We start from the raw sequence: 15410 nt of genomic DNA, 5'->3' as shown, positions 1-15410 counted from the left end.
CGTACCACTCCTCGTCCTTGTGGGCCAGGAAGAAGTCCTGCATCTGCTGGCGGCGGAACTCCAGCTTATAGTCGTTGTACCGCTTCACCGCCTCCGTCTCATCTACCGAGTCATCCAAGGACAGCAGAAACTCCTTAAAGCTCTTCATCACAGGCGGCGGCGTGCCCATTTCCATCTCGTGCAGGTTCCCAAGCCTGGCCGGAGATAGAAAAAGCAGAACGTCTGCGCGCGCTGCACCTGTTCTGTACGGGGGGGGGGGCCGCGTGCGCGCTGCTGCACCTGCTCTGTGCTGGGCCGCGTGTGCGGGTGCTGCAGAAGCTCATTAATATCGCTGTCCATGTTCCGCGGTGGCTGCAGTGCGCGTGTATGGGGTGGAAACTTGCACTTCTGCTACCTCACTGTATGGATCAACGGAAGACTAGTGTCCAGTTCTGGGAACTGAGCGCCTTTCAACTACGCACTGAAGAATGGACAATTTCTCAAGCAGAAAGAAAAGTAGTTTACCTGGCTTGGATTGGTATGCCGTGAGGTTGCATCACATGCATTTCCGGGTGTCTCCATGGCTGCGGAGGCCCATAGGTTGGCCCCCCACCTGCACCCGCATAAGGCATCTCGTATGCGGCATGATAAGGGTCCGTTCCATGCTCATCCCTGAACGCGGGACAGAAAAGACAGCAGCAGACCCGTCTACGTTATTCAGGGTCACAGACAGCGAAAGCTATAGAAAATCCATCTCTTCTCTGCATTTCAAATTTTCACTACACAGTTCTCCAAGTATAGCAGAGCCATGCACGTGTTCTTCATCCTACCTCCTGCTAGAAGCCTCCAACCTTCTCTGCAAGGTTCAGTATGAGGGAGGGAGAGTCAAGCAGGAAGTAATGCATCAACCACATAGGAAGCTCAAGAGGGGGAACGCATCAAGGTCGCATTTCAGTAGCTCATTATTAGGAAGAACACAAAGCACATGTCCATTTCAGCAATCTGCATTATGCTACTCTGAAGAAATCTCTTCCAGGCCAATGGTCAAGCCTAATAAGCATCTCATTCCCTTGCTTGTCACACCCACTTATTTGACCTCTACACTACCCGAGATCCGCCAACAGAAATAAGACACATGCACAGTGAACCAAAAGGCATCTGTTTAACAGATATTCCTTCCACTGTCATGACCTAGGGTTCACCTAATGGGCAGCTAAAAGGAGGTTGGAATGCGTCTGCTTACCAATCTCGCCTCAAGCGCTTCTGTGGGGGGCTGAGCTCATGGCGAGGGGGCGAGAAGCGCTCTCGTCTGCTCCTGTCATAGTCCCGGTACTCTGCACGGCTGCGTCTCTCACGGCCCCTGTCCCATTCCCTGCAGAAGCAAACGAATAAAAGAAGTAAAAAAACACTGCACAACAGAAAACAAAATCAGCCTGTTGGTTCGGTGGCGGTACCGTGCACTGCCATGCGGAAAGCCCCTGGTTTGAACCCCAGGTTGGCTCTCCTGCTCCTCAAATCAGCCGGGGCTGGAGATGCTGAGGAGGTGCTGCTTAAGAGTGAGGCCAACCAGGACAACTCCCCTGTGTAGCTTAACATACAGCTGCTCGTTTTGCTGCCCCACAGTGGGTACCAGAACTCCGCCAAGCCACAAGCAAAACTGAAACGCATTGCACGATGAGGGAGATTTACTAATTGTTTGGCAAGAAGCAGGGGGGGGGGGGGCAGAGGGGACAGGATGTCTGAGGGAGCTCAGACAGGAACAGCCAGGTGAAGGATGACTTCTCTGGCCAGGTGTGAGAGATAATTATAAAATTTCTTTGCCACAATTTTTTTTTTGAGGGGGTGGGGGTGGGTGTCTCTAAAGCTGGCGTTGGCGTTGCATTGAGCCCAAAGATTCCTTAAACCACTGCTGCCTAGGTTAAAAATCGGGACAAGAAGGCACCCAGGAGTCCCAAGCATGCAGTTAAAAGTTGCAGGCACAAGTTGAAGGAATTCTACGTGGAGACGCAAACGGTAACGCAATTCATGGGGTAAACACAGACAATTCCTAGTGGTGAACAAGGGGGAAAGCTAGAAATAAGCTGGGATCTGTGGCACTGCACCAGGAGAAAGACTGTGCAGATTAGACAGGTCCAATGGTGCTTCTGTAGCAGGGTTGGGAGACTGCAGGTCTGCAAACGATTGGCTAGCCATGACTGTTTACTATCCAAGACTGGACATTCGGGCAATAGCCTCACTGATTTTAGTGGTAATTTGGCTTGTTTCAGGGCCTAGTGGTAGGAAATGAGGTAAGGATCCCATACTTAGTCCAACAGCCAGTTCTTGGATGGTCATCTGCCCGGGATGGCACAGAATCACAGAGGAAGCAAACAAAAAGTGACTTCAGAAATGATATTCTAGAAGCAGTCATGCTTCTATGGCAAGCATGGGCAGAAATAACCAGGCAGACTGGATTGGCCAATAAGACAATTATTCCTTACCTGCTAATTTTCGTGCCTGTAGTACCACGGATAAGTCCAGACAGTGGGTTGTGTCCCCCTTCCAGCAGATGGAGTCAGAGCAAAATTGTAAGGATGGCCCCTAATAGGTTGGAGCGCCCCCCTGTGTCCCTTCAGTATTAAGAATATCAGAGCCATAAAGGAACATTTGGATGGATCATGAATCAGGTAACACTGAACTTTAAACTTTAATCGCGTAAACCTGTTAAAGAAACTTGCAAAACGAACTAGCAGGCATATAACAGCACATATTGAATCGAGCAGTCGAGCTGAGAATAATCCCTATCCCATAGATTCTTAGGGAGGGCGTCTGGACTGATCCGTGGTACTACAGGAACGAAAATTAGCAGGTAAGGAGTAATTTTATTTTCCCTGTACGTACCCGGATCAGTCCAGACAGTGGAATACCCAACCTATTAAGGGCAGTCCTTCCAATTTTGCTCTGACTCCATCTGCTGGAAGGGGGACATAACCCACTGTCTGGACTGATCCGGGTACATACAGGGAATGGTCTTTTTCTGCCGTCATTTGCTACATGGTCTCCTCCACAGGACCACAGCATAATAAGAGCAGGCGCTGCTGCGATCAGCTCAGACAACCCTGTACGATGAACAATCCTCTGACTTCAGAAAGCAAATCAACATTAGTGGAGCAATGTGGAACAGCCCGCATTATTTGTGATGTACATGGCATTTTTAACCTTCTTATCCGCAGTCAGTTTGTTAAGGAAACAACGCACAACGTTCCACTTTGAGAACCAGCTGCCGCCAAACATGCACATTAAAAGCATCCTTGTTCCTTGTGCCTGGTATCTGTGTGAGCAGTGGAGGGGGCACAAAGTAGCACATGCACTTTTGAAAAGGCCTTGAACACACCCAAAGGACTACCGCTTTACAGAGCTCTGTGTGTATCTTTTAGCCTCTCCATGGCAATCTGCTTTCAGACAGCATATTTATCTGCAGAAATGGCTACGAAGATTGCCCTAAAAAAAAAATGACAGCATGGCTTTCTGTGACTGATCTGTTATACTCCAAGAGGCAGCACCCATTGGGTCTGGCTGAACACGTGATGGAAGAGATGCAACTTAAATCATGACCGGACAACCTGGGGCAGAGAGATAAGGCAATGTGCCCAGGGTCGCAGAGATAATGGCAACGCCATGGACTAGAATTCAGAAGTCCCTGGTTCTGGTCAATCGGCTGCAACACCCCTCCTTCCTGTAAATGCAGGATCTTCACTGAGCTCATGGAAGGAGTTTGCTTTTCTTGGCAATAACCAAGTTGGCGGCTGAAAGCAGTTCAATGGCCTTGTATACCGACCAAACTTTTTTTTTCAACCTTGCATCAATTTCCCACAGATTTTATTTTTTAAGCATCCACGTAGTTGGAAAAAGGTCCCTGTTTTACAAGGAAAACAAAAATAAAACTAGCAAACTGAGTCAAGAACATCACAATGATAAATTTTGTTTTATTTCAAGCCGCTGGATGCACCCTGTGACTGATTTCATCTGCAGAGTGACACGGGCGACAATCTTGGCCCCAGGCAGTACCTGGTTCCGTGGCCCATACCTGTCATTCCAGTCATCTCTCCGCCGGTCCTCCCGCTCCCGGGACCTGTCGTAGTCGCTGCGCTCCCGTCGGAATTTGTCTCTGCGCCGACGATCGTACTCATCGTCGCTGTCCCCCATCTTGCTTTCCGCTCCAGGGAGCAAACCTGAGGGGGAGGGGGCACATGGTAGATTCAGTTATTTGGAATACAGGGGAAAAAAACTGCTAAGATTTCCTATCCATTTCTAGCCCCAGTACATCTGCTTGGATCTTTCGGCACTGCCAAAACCTTCTCCCCATGCCTCTTTTTCAGCCACCTTAAAAGCCCAGTCTAGGTGTAATTCCATGCATTAAAAAACAAATGGAAGAAAAGCCAAATGACTGCTGGTATAGTTAAAAGGTGAGATGAAAGAGGCAATTATAGCCAAAAAAAAAACCTTATAAAAAATTGGAAAAAGGATCTAACTGAAGAAAATAGGAAAAAGCATAAGCATTAGCAAATTAGATCCCTGTTTTACATCAACTTATAGCATGCCTACTAATGGAGAGTCAATGGATATAAGTGAATTTGGATTTTTAGAAGGCGTTCGATAAAGTCCCCCTTGAGAGATGACTCATAAAATTAAAAAGTCATGTGATGGGAAGCAAACTGGTTAAAAAATAGGAAACAGAGTAGGACTAAGTGGTCAGTTTTCTCAGTGGGAAAAGGTAAACATTGGCATGCCTCAGGATCTGTACTGGGACTGCTGCTTTTTTGATGTATTTATAAATGATTGGAAAAGGGTAGTTCCATATTAGGAGTTACACCCAGGAAACGAATCTAGGAGTCAATGTGGATAAGTCTTTGAAATCCTTGGCTCAATGTGTGGTGGTGTTCAAAAAAAGCAAAAAATGTTTAGAATTAGTAGGAAAGAAATGGGGAATAAAAACGGACAACGTCATAATACCGCTACATCGCTTCATGATGATTAAGACTGCATCTAGAGTACTGTGTGCAATTCTAGGTGTCACATATCAAAAAAGATATGTTGAACTGGAAAAGGCGAACAAAGTGATAAAAGGATGGAATAGCTCTCCTAGGAGGAAAGGCTGAGGAGGTTAGGGCTGTTCAGCTTGGAGAAGAGACAAATGAGGGGGATATGATAAAGATTTATAAAATGCTAAGTGGAAGAGAAAAGGTAAGTGTAAATTAGTCAGTCATTTAAAAAAAAAAATACAAAAACTAAGGGACACTCGAACAAATCAGAGAAAGTTTTTCACTCAAGGCACATTTGAGCTCTGGAATTCATTGCCAGAGGAAGTGGTAAAGGCAGTTAGCATAGGAGGATTTAAAAAAGGTTTGGAAAAGTTCTTGGATAAGACTTGGAAAAAGCCACTACTTATCCCTGAGTGGTAGCAGCATGGGATCTATCTAATCTTTGGAATCCTGCCAGGTACTTGTGACCTGAATTGGCCACTGCTGGAAACAATACTGGACCTGCAGTATGAACCTGTATGGCAATTCTTACGTCCATATAAAATTCCTCAAAACAACTCAACCCTGGGGTCTTCTAACAGAACTCTCAACCCTCCTCTCATATTTGTCCCACACATGGCCAAAATCAATCACAGTTTTGGCCCAATTAGCACTGTTATCAAGGGTAGAAAAATATTTTGAAAACTGGGGCACCGGTCAAATATTTAGGAGCCAGGGTGCAAAAAAAAAAAAAAAAAAAATCCCAACAGATAAAAACGTGACCAAAAAAAATAGGTTACAAGGAAAAAAAGGTTTTTTTTCTTTTTTTGTCTTTCTGCTCAGATATTTTAGCCTCCAGTCCAAAGAGTTAGAAGGCTTATGAGTTCTCGGTTTATCTGTGCGGGCGGGCGTCAGGGAGGTTGCATAAGAATTCTGATAGGTGCAGCGTTGTTTTGAAACCACACAGATATGCATATGTCCATATCCCAAGAGGCAGCTCCATTAGTTCTGGAAGAAACGTTTCATATTTTGCTCATTTTTCAGATTTCTTTTGGGATCAGGTTGGATTTTTTAGATTTTTTTTTTTTTTTTACTTGTTGTATTCAAATAAATTCAAACAGGGGGAAAAAAAGAAACATGACACACTGTACAAAGAAAGATTTAGTATGCTTAATGTGTGCTCACTAGAGGAGGGGACATGGTACGATCTTTCAAATGTTTGATAGGCTTTGGTGGGATGAAGTCTTCCATGGGAGGGGTGGTGGGGGGGTAAATCGAGAGACTGGAGGGCAGGGTCATGTGAAGCTGCAGTGTGGGGAGCATGCTGAAGGCTTGAGAAGATACTTCTTTGCTGAGAGGATGGCTGATGCCTGGAGTTGCCTACCAGCAGAGGTGAAGTGGCTGTAGCCGAGGCCATAACAATTTGGAGATGCTTGGGACAAACAGAGCACGGTGGTTCAAGGCTGGTAAGGGGTAACAGAAGAAATGAAAGAGGAACATGCTTGGGGCAATTATAGGGGTAGCGATGGGAGCAGGGTTGAAGGCTGGGGAGGAGAGCCGCAAAAAGTTAGTATTGGTTTGGGCAATTAGAATTTGTGCACTCATCTACCCAAGATGGAAAATAACCAGAGAGAGATGGAGATCTTCAAATTCCCAGGCAGATCTGATGGGACCACTTGATTTTTATCTGCAGTCATTACTATGTTCCCTCTATCATTCTAATTAATCTCTTCTCTACCCTCCACCTTTTAAATGCCATCCGCTATACACTATTCTAAGAGCCGGTTGAGAGAATAACCTTCTATTGTTGATCCAGAGGAAGGACCAGTTCCAAAATTTGGCCATGTCGGGAGTATCAAGATGAGTACTTTTTAAAGACATTTTAAGAACAAGTGTGTTGAATATTTTGGATCATTTATAACAATATACAGTGTGACATTTGGTCCAGATATTCTCGGAGAACATTTACGATTAAATAATCAGTGCATCACTGACTTTTATAAAGATTTCCATTGTCAATTTTAAGTGCATTAAACATTTTTTCAAATATGTTTTTGTAATGGTTGTTTCATACTTTCACAATCTATGGTACCAGCTAGGCTACCTAGTGACTCAAAATTGTAATCATTAACAAACCACCAACCATCTTGGATAGATGAGTGCACAAATTCTAATTGCCCACCAACCACCTTTTTTTATTCTATATCCTCCTTCCAATTTCTCCTTAAACACTCTTCACTTGTTATTATCTCAGTCATGCAATTGCCCTACAGAGTGTATATATTGTGAATACTTGTTCATATATCATAAACAATTATTAACGTCCTATCCTGTTCCATTCTCTGGTATCTCACTCTGCTACTCTAGCCCTTTACCCCCAGTTCTAGCTCCCTTTCGTTACATGTAATTTCTAATTTCCTAAAGTTAATGGTTAACCCCTGTTCAATGTAAACAGATATGATATTCCCATGAATGTCGGTATAGAAAAGTTGTAAATAAAATAGAGTACCACAAAAAACATGATTACAAAAACGTTTTTGAAAAAATGTTTAATGCACTTAAAATTGACAATGGAAATCTTTATAAAAGTCAGTGATGCACTGATTATTTAATCACCGCGCCGTAAATGTTCTCCGAGAATGTCAGGACCAAAAGTCACACTGTATATTGTTAAATATGATCCAAAATATTCAACACACTATAAAGTAGTAGATAATGCGAAAATGGCGGTGCAGCTCGGCAGGAAAAACACAAACAAAGGTACAGGAGAGTTGGCGCGATAATGAAAAAAAAAAACAACCCAAACAAAAACATTTTCTAAGTTCAAATTTGCCCGATTGCTGTCCCTGGTTCTGGAACAGCTCCTGCTCCGGTGAGTGAGCTGGGCTCCCCGGTATCACCCCAGAGCTGCTTTCAAACTGGTACAGGGCCCTCGACCCTTAGCAGCAGCTGCCTCGACCAGGGAGGATGGTCCCCTCAGGACCTGGCAACCCCCTGGGAGACTGACAGACCTTCTGTCTACGAGCTACTGTTCTTCTCCTTTCCTTTTTTTTTTTACCTACAGAAAATTAAAGGAACACAATCCCCTAATTTGCTAAACCTAAAATCCTTACTCCAAAGTTTGTTTCCCTTTTTTTTTGTAATCAGAAGAGACTGTGGGTTTTGCACCTCCGCCATCTGCTGGAGACAGAGAAAGACTGAGGGACTGTGAGTGGCACCTTGGTATATATGCCAGGGTTGTTTTAAACAAACTTCTCTGTCTCCATCTGCTGGAGGGGAGGCAAAACCCAGGTGCCTGGACTGATACAGGTACGTACAGGGAATGGTTGTTTCATACTTTCATAATCTATGGTACCAGCCAGGCTACCTAGTGACTCAAAATTGTAATCATTAACAAACCACCAATCACCTTTTTTATAATTAAGAGTACCACAAAACATGATTATCTACTACTTTATATATATTGACTGAGGAATAATCAAATAGTTTTTTCCACAAGAACATTGATGCCTTCAGTTTTGTGGTGGGTTATTTTTTCTTTTTTTATTATTGTGATAAAATCTCCACTCAGTGGGTAACTTTCTTTGAAAAAATATTCCCTGACATGACTTCTGAGACTGCTCCCTTGGAGCTTCCTTTCCAATGAAAAAGGTTTGACTTGTGCATGATTAAATATTTAAGTTATTTTTCAAAGGTCTATATCTCATCTCCCCTACCTCTCCACTTGGGTATATATATTTAGGCCCTTCTCATATGGCTTTTGGTTGCCTCTCTCTGGACCACACCTATGCTTTTTTAGATATAGTTTTCAGAACCTAACAGTACTCCAGATGAGATCTCACCAATGACCTTTACAAGGGCATCATCACCTTTTTTCCCTGCTGGTTTTGACTATGCGTCCCAGAATCCCTCTAGACCTTGTCACCTTGCTTTGCTATCTTCAGCAGGTAATCACCTAGTGGATTGTATGATCATGGCCATATATGTATCATCCACTAACTTTTTTTTTTGGGGGGGGGGAGGTCAAATTAGCAGATCATAAGCCACATTCACATATGATACTAAGAATCTAGAAGTGAATTTATATCTAAAGCATATATCCCAATAATTAAATAGATTGTCATCTTATACTGAGATAATAAACAGCCCTCGAAAGCTGATGAAATGGTCAGGTGACCTGTTTTATACAGGGTTGGTAGCTTTTGTTTGGTAATTGTTTTTATTCTTCTGTGCCCTGCTTAAGATCAGAATACCCAATTGTCCTGTTTGCGAATCTGAAAAAAAATGTAATTGTCACACATGACACACATGTGCAGATACAGAATTGTAAAAGGGGGGTTGCAGACGGTGTGGTGTATTATCATCCTTCTGCGCCTCCCCCCTCTCATTCATCTTCACCGATGTGCCTTCTCTATCGCATACCCACAAGTTCCCATGGTTCCCATGCTAACTTCATGGAGTCCCCGCCCAAAAAAAAAAAAAGTCTCTTCATCTCCTTCTCCTACCCTCTCCCTCCCCTTTTGGAGGGAAAAAAAAACCTCTCCTGCACAGTACCAACAAGGCACAGACTATTTTTTTTATGGCACTTAAATTCTGCCTATTCCAAAAATACATTTTTTCATAAGAACAAAAGAACATGCCATGCTGGGTCAGACCAAGGGTCCATCAAGCCCAGCATCCTGTTTCCAACAGTGGCCAATCCAGGCCACAAGAACTTGGCAAGTACCCAAAAACTAAGTCTATTCCATGTTACCGTTGCTAGTAATAGCGGTGGTTATTATCTAAGTCAACTTCATTAATAGCAGGTAATGAACTTCTCCTCCAAGAACTTATCCAATCCTTTAAACACAGCTATACTAACTGCACTAACCACATCTTCTGGCAACAAATTCCAGAGTTTAATTGTGCGTTGAGTGAAAAAGAACTTTCTTCGATTAGTTTTAAATGAGCCACATGCTAACTTTATGGAGTGCCCCCTAGTCTTTCTATTATCCGAAAGAGTAAAAAACCGATTCACATCTACCCCTTCTAGACCTCTCATGATTTTAAACACCTCTATCATATCCCCCCTCAGCCATCTCTTCTCCAAGCTGAACAGCCCTAACCTCTTTAGTCTTTCCTCACAGGGGAGCTGTTCCATCCCCTTTATCATTTTGGTCACCCTTCTCTGTACCTTCTCCATCGCAATTATATCTTTTTTGAGATGCGGCGACCAGAATTGTACACAGTATTCAAGGTGTGGTCTCACCATGGAGCGATACAGAGGCATTATGACATGTCCCGTTTTATTCACCATTCCCTTTCTAATAATTCCCAACATTCTGTTTGCTTTTTTGACTGCCGCAGCACATTGAACTGATTCCAATGTGTTATCCACTATGACGCCTAGATCTCTTTCTTGGGTAGTAGCACATAATATGGAACCTAACATTGTGTAACTATTACATGGGTTATTTTTCCCTATATGCATCACCTTGCACTTGTCCACATTAAATTTCATCTGCCATTTTGATGCCCAATTTTCCAGCCTCACAAGGTCTTCCTGCAATTTATCACAATCTGCTTGTGATTTAACTACTCTGAACAATTTTGTATCATCTGCAAATTTGATTACCTCACTCGTCGTATTTCTTTCCAGATCATTTATAAATATACAATAAATAAAATATTGAAAAGTAAGGGTCCCAATACAGATCCCTGAGGCACTCCACTGCCAACTCCCTTCCACTGAGAAAATTGTCCATTTAATCCTACTCTGTTTCCTGTCTTTTAACCAGTTTGTAATCCGCGAAAGGACATCGCCACCTATCCCGACTTTTTATTTTTCCTAGAAGCCTCTCATGAGGAACTTTGTTAAATGCTTTCTGAAAATCCAAGTACACTACATCTACAGGTTCACCTTTATCCACATGTTTATTAACTCCTTCAAAAAAGTGAAGCAGATTTGTGAGGCAAGACTTGCCCTGGGTAAAGCCATGCTGACTTTGTTCCATTAAACCATGTCTTTCTATATGTTCTGTGATTTTGGTGTTTAGAACACTTTCCACTATTTTTCCTGGCACTGAAGTCAGGCTAACCGGTCTGTAGTTTCCCGGATCGCCCCTGGAGCCCTTTTTAAATATGGGGGTTACGTTAGCTATCTTCCAGTCTTCAGGTACAATGGATGATTTTAATGACAGGTTACAAATTTTTACTAATAGGTCTGAAATTTCATTTTTTAGTTCCTTCAGAACTCTGGGGTGTATACCATCCGGTCCAGGTGATTTACTACTTTTCAGTTTGTCCACAATAATGCATATTCCTTTACAATCAAGACATAGAAGAGAAGGGTAAGGAAAAGCATCCTCGGAGACAGGGAACTGGGAGTGTGTGCTTATTTCCCAATACGAGCCTGCCCTCACTACCGCTAAAATGACTGCTAGGGAGGGGAGGAGAGGAGACGAGGAAGTTCAACTGTCTAAACGTGGTAATATTTACTACAAGCCGGAGGCCATGTCCTCTTTACTGGGGATGCCTCAGTGGCCATCCTGAAGCTGAGCGTTACCAGACGACAGATCTGGATTTAGGCATAGGCAACATAGTCGTATGCCTTGGGCGCACAATTCTAAAACCGGGGTGCAGATTCCCTCAGCTCGCGGATGCCCTTTTCCTATAGATGTCGTAATCTTAAATCCGGCCCTGCCAGCCAGGCATCGTGTATTACAATAAAGAGGAAGTCTGGAGGACAGCAAAACGCCCCAGAATCCCGCCAGAATGAGGGCGGCGGAGAATAGAGAAGAGGTAGGCAGGCGAGCACTCCAGTCGCAAGCCCGAGAGAGGGATGAAGCATGGGCAAGGACAAAGGCCGAAGAGGGACATCAGAAAGAAGCCAGGCCGAGAGGATAAAACGAGGGCAAGAAACCGCAGACCCCCAACTCGACGCCCCTCCTCCCGTTGTTCCTTACCTCAGGCCACCGCCTCCTTCTCCTACTCTGTAGCCGCCTCGTCTTCCTTGCAGCCTAACACGAACCGGAGGCGCAAGCCGGGCCCTAACAGCCCGGACGCATGCGCCTCGATGCGCAAGCCGGGCCCTAACAGCCCGGACGCATGCGCCTCGATGCGCAAGCCGGGCCCAAACAGCCTGTACGCATGCGCCCCAACGCGCGAGCCGCCGGCCAACGAGCAAGTACGCTTGCGCTTTCCCCGCGTGAACCAGGCGGGAAACAGACTCAGTCGCAATGTTGATAGATTGGGCTATTTCTCGCGAATTGGGCTACTTCCCCCCGTTGTACGGGGAAAATATTTTTTTGTGCCAGTCGGGCTACATTTAGCCTTGGCGACTGGACAGCTTGAGTGCCAACAGCTATATTGATGGCGCCTTTTGTTCTTTGCCTCGGGCAGCCCGGCCAGCAGTCGCAGAGTGATTGATGCCTTAGCAGCAGCCAATCTGCGGTGACGGGAACCGCAGGGCAGATGCAGAGGGCGTACACAGTTGCACAGGGGGAAAGCTCTTTCGAGACCTCTCCACCGTGCTGCTCTCAGCTTTAGAGAAAATAAGACTTTTCTGCTTATACATCTGAACCTGCTGAATTCGCCCACCTAGGCCCTGAAGCCGAAGCTGCTGACTATCCCGCTGAAGCCTCCTAACCAAGTTCCTGCCTGGGAAGGGAAAACAGAGGACTAGAAATCCCTGCAAGTCCCAGATCTGCAGAGGGAGGGAGGACGGATTTTTCTCTGAGACCCAGGAATCAGCTCAGCCTCCTCCTGGCCTAGTCATCTTTCTCAGCAACTGACCAGAAACGGAGAATTCTCCAACCTGAATCCACCCCAGCAACAGTCAGATTTGCCTGCAGCTCCAGGTCTGCAGTGAAAGAACAGAAAGAAGTGGCAGAGTTCAGCACCCCTCCAGGGACAGAGAGAGAAAAACCAGCTCTTTTCCCTACCTGGGAAGCAATCTCTTTTTGCACCAGCTAGGATAATCCCCAAAAGCACTCCTGCAGCAGCTAGGGTTTTGTTTTTTTTGTGAATACTGGCCCTCTCCCAACACACTCTTTCAGGTCGATATAGTACAGCGCACTATTAACCCACATTTGGACGCACATTTTCGATGCGCTAGCTTAATCCCTTATTCAGTAAGGGGTAATAGTGCGTCAAAAACACACATCCAAACCCCCCCCCCCCCCCCCCCGAAACTAATAGCGCCCGCAACATGCAAATGCATGTTGATGGCCCTATCAGTTATTCCCATGCGATACAGAAAGTAAAATGTGCAGTAAAAACTGCTTTTCTGTGCACTTCCAACTTAATATGGCGATATTAAGTCAGAGGCCCCAAAAGTAAAAAAAAAAAGTAAAAATTAAAAATCGGCCCGCGGGTCAGAAGACAGACGCTCAATTATGCCAGCGTCCATTTTCCGAACCCTTGGCTGTCAGCGGGTTTGAGAACAGACGCCGGCAAAATTGAGCGTCGGCTGTCAAACCCGCTGACAGCCGCCGCTCCTGTCAAAAAGGAGGCGCTAGGGACGCGCTAGTGTCCCTAGCGCCTCCTTTTACCACGGACCCTAATTTGCATAGGCCACCCTCCTGAATCACATGCCCAGGAGAGTGGCCTGTGCGCACGCCGGGAGAGCAAGCACTCGCCAGCTCTCCCGCGTGTTTTTCTGAATCGGCCTATTTGTGTTTATACCACTTTGATTTTTGCAGCACAAGTCCTCCCGAGGATCAACTGATGAAGCAGGAGGCACCGCAACTGTATGTCCTGCTGCCATGAACAAGCTGGACATACTGCCAAATACCTGAGATTCCCAAACTGAAGGTTATAGACAAGTATTTGTGTGGTTTCCATCAGCCTACAACCAGACCTGTTCTTGTGGGTTGGTTTTTGTTTTTTTTGCACAAAATGTTGCTTTGTCCATCTTGCATTACTTAAATTGCTAAGTTAAGTATGGTGGGCTGTACATCATCCAATGTCACAGCATAAGTGAGTGACAGACTATTGTTTTTATTCATTTCAGTTTTATTCTGTTTTTACATTTTATTATGTATGTTCCTTTGTACATTGCCTAGTCCTCTTTTGTGTTAGACAATTCATAAATTAATAAAATCTAAATAAAGCAAAAGTTTAACAAAGAAAGCAACAGTATCGAGGCTGCCGACCACCAAACTGGATGGAGTAGAGAGACCAAGTGCACCTCTGCATCAGGCAAGTATAACAAACAGGCAAGTATAACAAACAGGATGGCTCAGAATCTGGAGTTCTAATCACTGGATAAGTGTCACGGATGTGAGCCCTTGGTCTGAGGCATGGTTTATGCAGCCTAGCAGACAAACTTACTAGGCCCATGCCAACAGTAGGTGGATTCATTCTTACTAGAACTGGATCAGGGGTTTCACCTATACCAGCTCCGTTCCCCGCAAGTTGAGTCCAGGGGCCAGCAGAATTTAGTCAGAAGTCTGGAAAGAAGTGGTTAGACGTAGTTGAGTCTTGACAGTGGTCAGGGCAGGCAGTGAGCAAATGGTATCCAGGTCCAGACCAAGATTGCGGCAGGCAGGTCAAGGGCCAAGCTGAGGTAAGGTCAGGTGGTGAGCAAATAGTATCCAACTCCAGGCCAAGTTTGGGTCAGGCCAATTGAGATCCAAGCTGGGCTCAAAGCAAGTGGCAGTCCAGAAGAGTAGTCCGTGTCCATAGCAAGGGTCAGAACCAGGAGTGGGGCAGAGGCAGACAGACAAAGCACTGGGCACCAAGACACAAGCAGGACAAGACAAGTAAATAAGGCACACAGGAAACAACACGCGCTGCAAGGCTCCAGGAGGACCTATTGCTGAGGCAAAACTGTGGAGTGTAGCTATAGTTTAAATAGCAGAGCTGCTGACATCAACAGAGAGCACTGGCAGATGTGTCTCCCACTGTGGGGCCTTTACGAGGCATTGTATTGCGTGCACGTAGGAGGCCCCAGGAACATGGCAGGATGGTGTCTCGGCCACATCAGCAGCATAGGGAGTTGGAAGCGAGTGCAGCCAGTCACAGGCTCTCTCACAGCTGGCCAAAACATTACAATAAGTGGAGAGAAAATGGCAACAAGGTCCCAAGTGCTCCAGCGCCTCACAGGCAAAGGAAGCCTGCTGTCAGAGCAAAATGCAGAGAAGCAGTGACTGACCCATGCCGAGGCAGCAAGGTGAACCCTGGACATGAAATGGATGTGAAATATTAGAAAACCAGATCTGAAATAGAAATATGTTGGAAAGGGACAGCAGCTAAAAGGCCTAAGGACATCATGCTCCCCGCTGACAGCAGGAGGCTTCAGAGATGTGATGCACCCTTCCAAAGGACATGTAATTCTAAAAGATGGATTGAATGGAAAAAACTCACCTACAGTCAAAGGACTGAAGAACCAGGTTCATGGCAGATGATATGACACAAATTTAGTAAGCTGATTAAAAAGAAAAAACACAC

The 15410-nt window shown here is 45.2% G+C and overlaps 1 protein-coding gene across 10 annotated transcripts in view; it reads right to left on the bottom strand.

Moving 5' to 3' along the window:
* Positions 1 to 12332, bottom strand: part of SRRT (serrate, RNA effector molecule) — a 50449-nt gene extending 38117 nt beyond the window's left edge. For 2 of the 10 annotated variants that reach the window (XM_029580170.1, XM_029580174.1), the window contains exons 1-5: positions 11924 to 12332; positions 4046 to 4190; positions 1223 to 1351; positions 505 to 651; positions 6 to 194 (exon numbers count right to left, since the gene is read on the bottom strand). In XM_029580170.1, coding sequence (XP_029436030.1) covers positions 6 to 194; positions 505 to 651; positions 1223 to 1351; positions 4046 to 4164 — 584 coding nt within the window. In that variant the 5' untranslated portion in view covers positions 4165 to 4190; positions 11924 to 12332. The remainder of the gene's footprint in view (positions 1 to 5; positions 195 to 504; positions 652 to 1222; positions 1352 to 4045; positions 4191 to 11923) is intronic. The other 8 variants (XM_029580166.1, XM_029580168.1, XM_029580173.1 and 5 more) reach the window with 5 other exon arrangements.
* Positions 12333 to 15410: the final 3078 nt, after the last annotated feature.

This window comes from Rhinatrema bivittatum, chromosome 16 (assembly GCF_901001135.1).
Source record: "Rhinatrema bivittatum chromosome 16, aRhiBiv1.1, whole genome shotgun sequence".
Taxonomy (NCBI): domain Eukaryota; kingdom Metazoa; phylum Chordata; class Amphibia; order Gymnophiona; family Rhinatrematidae; genus Rhinatrema; species Rhinatrema bivittatum.
Note: the sequence above shows the minus strand (reverse complement) of the source record. Positions and strands in the feature narration are given on the sequence as shown.